General features: G+C 55.1%; 1 protein-coding gene across 2 annotated transcripts; it reads left to right on the plus strand.

Moving 5' to 3' along the window:
• The first annotated feature begins 393 nt into the window (after nt 1–393).
• On the plus strand, nt 394–5676 carry LOC149345940 (uncharacterized). Of its 2 annotated transcripts, none has more exons than XM_089586283.1 (2): nt 394–1777; nt 5596–5676. In XM_089586283.1, exons 1-2 carry the CDS (start codon nt 617–619, stop codon nt 5659–5661), a joined length of 1227 nt encoding a protein of 408 aa, XP_089442409.1. In that variant the 5' UTR covers nt 394–616; the 3' UTR covers nt 5662–5676. The 2 variants fall into 2 exon arrangements, with proteins under 2 accessions (XP_089442409.1, XP_089442408.1); XM_089586282.1 differs by lacking the exon at nt 5596–5676 and adding an exon at nt 1872–2566.
• Nucleotides 5677–6355: the final 679 nt, after the last annotated feature.

A 6355-nucleotide genomic window follows, 5' to 3' on the forward strand; every position in this document is an offset into this window, starting at 1 on the left:
GGATGGAGGAGAAGGGATTGTTCTTACCATGGGGTGCTGACTGCTTGTTGTGTCACAAACCTGTGTCAATAGAACACGTCTTTATTGACTGCTGGGATGCGCTGCTCTTTTGGGACGTGCTCCAGCGTACAATAAAGAAAGACTTACCCTTGACGCCGTATGGGATACGAGTCCTGGACGTTGAGCCGGACCTTTATAAATATGATGTAATTTTCCTTCTTGGCCTGCACAGTATTTGGCGAAGCAGGATGGCTGTACGACACTGCGATGAAGATGCGCGTTCTGTCCGCGATTACTTCAAAGCAAACATATTTAAGCTTCGTGAAGTGTACAAGGAGCTATGTTTTGCAGATGAAGTTATCGAGTTGATGGGAGAGTTGTGTTCCCTGAGAGACGCACCCCACATCGGCTCCGCACAAAGACAGCGGAATTCGCCAATCGCCAGCATCATCAGCAAAAATTTCACCACCCACGGATCTGCGAATGTGAGCGCTGCGCGCCATCAATTTTTGGCCCGCCTACGCCCTTTTTCGGGCACCCACGGCCCTTTCTTCTCTGTGACCTCTCCGCCTGAGCTAGGCCTACTCCGACGGACGCTTCCGCCACCAACGCCATCATGGAGGTGCAGGTGCAGGGAGAGGTTCTTAACCCCAACGACTACGACCCAAGGGACTGGACGCACATTCTTAGTGTGCCTGCTCGCTCCAAGGACGTCCTTTCAACAACCCGACGCCAGGAGGGCGCAGCCTCTGCTACCGGTACCCCAAAGTCTCCATGCCTTGAAAAGTCAGCGCACCTGCAAGCAACGCGCACAGCTGCGCAGCGTTCGCGGCAGCAGCCACCGCTTCCTGCTGCAGATTACAAGATCGTTTTTAGATCACGAGACGGGCTGCAGCTGGACCTGCTTCCACCCCGACAACTACGAGAGGCCATCCTCCAAGCGGCGTCCCAGCTTAAGGAGCCAGCGCGTACCCAAATCAGGGTACACCCGGTCAACAACACCTGCACCGTCAGCACGCCCCTAAAGGATGACGCGCTCGCTCTGGTTCGGGTGAACACCATCACACACCAAGGCAAGGAATTCGCCGTAGCACCTTACATAGCCCCGCCGGACGGAGCAGTACGCGGAGTCATCTCCAATGCTTATTGGAATGAGACCCCGTCAGAGCTCCTGCAAGACCTGCTCACCGGCAACCCAGACGCCCTCATCGTGGACGCCCGCCGAATGGGCTCCACGCGTTCCATCTTAATAACTTTCCGGGCTGGACCTGTCCCACGCGCCGTCCTTTATGGAGGAGCCCTCCACAGGTGCACACCCTATCGAGGGCATATAGACGCCTGCACTAACTGCCGCGTCCCTGGTCACCGGGCAGACGTGTGTGTCCACCCAAGATCCCATAAGTGCCCCCGCTGTGGGCAGTCCCACCCAAAGGAAGATGTGCCCTCATGCACCCCCAGCTGCATTCTCTGCGGAGGCCCTCATATGACCGGCACCGGGAACTGCAAGGGACGGGGCCGCAAACTAGCGTCCCCGAAGAACGCTCTCTCTCCTCCGGGTGCATCGCGGCTTTCCCGCTGCGATCAACCAGGCACAGCCAGCAGACGCAGCTCGACGGCTTCCCGGTCGCCTTCTACAAGCCGGCAGAATGGCAGCAAGAACGCCACGCGTCTCACCTGGGCAGACCGCGTTTCCGGCAAAACCACCCGTCAACCCCCACCACCCCAGTCCTCCCAGGCAGACCCGACAGACCAGGAACTCAAGGCCTTGCGTGACGAGGTAAGCCGCCTTTCCTCTCTCCTAAGCACCCCCGCCCCCTCCATGCCCCCTCAACCCGCACCCCCTGTCATTAATTCGAGCTCATCACCCACAGACACTTCGAGCACCCCTCCTGCAAAGAAACAGCGCACCACAGACGCCACACCCCCTCCCGTGCCCCCAGAAATAGACGCTAAATTAGCAGCACTCGAAGCAAAATTTGGCCATAAACTAAAGGAGCTAGACGCCCGCCTCGAGGCCAGATTCAATCGCCTTGCCGCCGCCCTCACCGAAAAACTTGAGCAGCGCATGGACGCTATGCTTACCAAGATGATGGAGCTCTTGGAGCATAATCTTACCCATCGCTTCACCCAACTTCAAACCCCCTCCACTCCCCCCATCCTACCTCCACAAGCACAAAACACCTTCCCTGAGCCACACATACCAATTGACACCCGTCTTAATACCCTCCTCAATCCCCCCAACATCCAATATGGCGGGGGGGAACACTAATTATCTCCCCATTATAACTTGGAACTGCCGCGGCTTCCGGGCAAAGCGCGCACCTCTGCAACTTCTCCTTCCCACCATCACACCCACGCCCCACATACTTCTTCTCCAGGAGACTGCACACCGAGCAACCCTCCCCAGCTACACATCTACACACTCGGATACCACTAACACACCCAGGGCGTCCACACTCATCCACCGCAGCCTCACCTACAAAACTCATCACATTACATCTGAGACGCCCTGCGTGATCACGGAAATTGTACATCACACACATTCACTTCCTTCTATATTTATAGCAAACATATACCACCCCCCGTCCCTGCCGATGGCCCCGCTAGAATCACTTCTGCGAAAGCTACACCATCTAGCAGGGAAACATCCCCTACTCATCGGTGGGGACTTCAACAGTCAGCATACTGACTGGGGATACACAACCACGACACATCGAGGTCGCAGGCTCTGGCTGCTCCTGCAGAACCTCCAACTCACTGTGCACAACACGTTTCAGACGCCTACGCGGATCGGCAACAGTGTCAGCATGGACACCAGTCCGGACCTGACGTTGAGCCGCTGTATCCGCGGCGTTACCTGGAACAGAACACAACATACACTGGGCAGTGATCATTACATTATACAAATCACTGTCCCATACAAACCACCCCGTCACGCAAATATGACACACGAACTCATTAACTGGGATGCCTTTCGCGCTGCACGCACCGCCCTCCCAGACACTCCCATCGCAGACATCGATGCATGGGTGCAATCACTCAAGCATGACGTTCACCACAACACACGACACATTGACACTACAACCGAAACACCGACCCTTGACACACGCCTAGCCCACCTCTGGGAGGCTTATCACAGCATCCTGGAACGCTGGAAAGGCAACAAACACAACAAAACGCTTAAGAAGCGGCTGGCCGCGCTGCAGACACAAATCCAACAGCACTCTGAGGAGCTCTGTCGATCCAACTGGGGACAGATATGTGACGGCATCGCCGGAAACCTGTCCACCAAACGTGCATGGCAACTCCTCCGACACCTCATTGACCCCACACGCACCAAATCAGCAGCACAGCACCACGTGACACGCCTCACACATGAACACATTGACGATCCCGACACCCTTCTAGACACACTTCAAACCATGTACACATCTCCAGGCGGCCCCATACCTCTACCGCACTACACAGGACAAGCAAATCCAACAGTCGACACCGACATCACGGAGACGGAAGTCAGAGCGGCCCTCCTGACTTTCCGCGCCAACTCCGCACCTGGTGCAGACCAAATCACAAACTCCATGCTCCGTAATCTGGATGACCAATCGATCACCCACATTACGAAATACTTCAACCAGTGCTGGAGGGAGGGTAACCTCCCGCAGTCCTGGCGCCACGCGAAGGTAATATTTATACCAAAACCCAACAAACCACTCACCATTCAAAACCTTCGCCCGATTTCGCTAACCTCATGCCTCGGGAAGCTCCTCGAGCATGTTGTGTTAGCGAGACTCACAAGTCACATGGCGGACAACAATCTCTACCCGCATAGCATGGTGGGATTCCGCCCTCATCTATCCGCACAGGATGCCATGCTGCAACTCACACACGACCTTTTTGACCCGCTTCTTCCAGGTCACACCAAGGCAGTCTTAGCTTTGGATCTCTCCAAAGCTTTTGATCGCATTGAACATCAGGCGATCATGACTGCTCTATCCCCATTGAATGTGGGTGTGCGCACGTATGCCTACATTCAAGCATTCCTGACTGACCGCACGGCTGAGATACACTTCGGCCCTCTGTCTTCCACCTCCTACACACTTCAGAGTATCGGCACCCCTCAAGGGTCCGTCCTTTCCCCCTTTCTCTTTAACATAACCCTCATCCCCCTCGCCCGAAAATTGGCCACTATTCCCCACCTGAAGCACACTCTTTATGCCGACGATATCACCCTGTGGACCACCCACGGCAGTGACGGCGACATAGAGAACACCTTACAGGAAGCAGCCACCCTCACCCAAAATTACGCACGGACCATCGGACTGTCTTGCTCCCCAGAGAAGTCCGAACTGCTCCTCATCCGGCCTAAGAACCACCGCTGTCCCCGCTCCCCCATTGCCATTGAATTGAATGGTTACCCGGTACTTGAGGTTGGCACCCTCCGTGTATTGGGCTTGCACATCCAGAACGATGGCAAAAACACCACTACCCTCAAGAAACTCAAGCAGGTTGCAGGCGCGATATCGCACCTCATCCGCAGGGTTTCGGGACATCATAGAGGCATGAAGGAGCGCGACCTATGTCGCCTCATTCATGCCTTTGTCCTCAGCCGTGTACTGTACACTACCCCATACTTACAACTATCCAAACATGACATAAACGCTTTGGATGCTTTGATTCGCAAGGCATTCAAGGTAGCACTTCATCTTCCCCTCAACACACCCACAGACAGATTACTAGGCCTGGGCCTCCACAACACGATCGGGGAACTGGTGGAGGCCCACCGACAGGCCCAGTACATCAGGCTCACAAAAACTTCCACAGGTCGGTATATCCTGGACTCCCTGGGAATCAAAATACCGGCCAACGACCCAACCCTTCTCGCCATCCCACGATCCCTTCACCGAGAGCTTCTCATCAGGCCGCTCCCGAGGAATATGCACCCGTCCCACCATGAGCAGCGCCGCAGAGCCCGTGCGAAGGCACTCCATCGAGCGTACGGCCCCCAGCCGGACGCCGTATGGGTGGACGCTGCCTGCACGGGTGATGAAGCGACAGCAGCTGCGGTGGACTCCTCTTCATCCACCCTCTTCACACTACCTCTCCCTCCAGATACATCCCCAGAGGCTGCAGAGGAAGCCGCCATTGCACTTGCTATAACCCGCACGGAAGCCCGGTATATTTTAACTGACTCTAAAACTGCGATTCTAAATTTTGCTCGAGGCCGAGTTCATGTCCCTGCTTTTGGCATACTGGACTCGCCCGATGCACCCCCGCCCCGCCAAGTGGAGCTGATATGGGTGCCTGCGCACTCCGGGAATCCCGGAAACGAGGCCGCCAACCTTTTAGCCCGAGGTTCTTTAAACCGGGCTCAGGTGGCCTCGGATCGGGGATTCACGAAGGATCGCATGCACTCATTCAGTGAGCTGACCCAGGCATACAGAGCCTCTCGCCAGCTCTACCCCCCGCCCCACCCCTCCCTAGATAACAGACACGCAACACTCTGGCGCAGATTACAAACACATACTCTCCCCTCGCCCCTTACCCTAACCCACTATCATCCCTCCTTCCCCACTCCTGCTTGCGCCCTATGCCCAGAACCCTTCGCTTCTTCCCTCCACATCCTTTCCCTCTGCCCGGCGGACCCTCCCCCGCGGGACCTAGAGAACCTCAAGACCTGGGAGGACTGGGAGACCCTGCTGCATTCGGAGGACCCGGCCGTGCAGACCATCGCCACCGGCCGTGCTGCCAGTGTTATGGACCTCAGGAACATAAACACTTGAGTGCAGTGGGGTCGTGCGGGGACCCTGGGGCGTGCCCCGAATTCCTTTGTAAATAAAGTTTTCTCTCTCTCTCTCTCTCTTCCCTGAAACAGTTTTGATTTTCTCACGCGAGTGAAACACATGTCCGCTCTTGATGTTTGAGAGTGCAGCGCAAAACATCTGTTTATGATCTGTTGTAATCTGTCAAAACAGGCAATAAAGACAAAAAGAGCTGGCATGGAGGAGTGGTTAGCATGCTCGTCTCGCACTCCGCAGACCGGAGTTCGATTCCCGAACTCGGCCAATTTCTTTCTCGGTTTTATTTATTTTTCTGGCCAGACTAGAAAGGTTAATTAGATTAATTTGGTGATTAAGCAATTAACTAAACTCAGTCCCACTTATCTGGAGCATCACTATACGATCCCTTTAATTGGTTGCCTGGTTACTAGACAAAGTACAATTGGCCCCGTTTGAAATTCGCGCACTGTGACGTCACGACCGTTTCGACCAATTGAAAAGCGTGACATTTCTGTCGACAATTCCTGCTTACAACGATGAGGCATTAAAGGCTTCCGCCTTAAAAGCGTGACATTTCT

Source organism: Amblyomma mixtum, chromosome 4, assembly GCF_055824585.1.
Source record: "Amblyomma mixtum isolate Tamu chromosome 4, ASM5582458v1, whole genome shotgun sequence".
NCBI classification, from domain to species: Eukaryota; Metazoa; Arthropoda; class Arachnida; order Ixodida; family Ixodidae; genus Amblyomma; species Amblyomma mixtum.

Excerpts from the sequence above, each read along its gene's own strand:
- LOC149345940 (XM_089586282.1), top strand. The coding sequence starts at position 617 with ATGGAGGTGCAGGTGCAGGGAGAGGTTCTTAACCCCAACGACTACGAC. Across the intron at positions 1,778-1,871 it reads TCAAGGCCTTGCGTGACGAG|ACACTTCGAGCACCCCTCCT; the intron begins GTAAGCCGCCTT and ends CATCACCCACAG.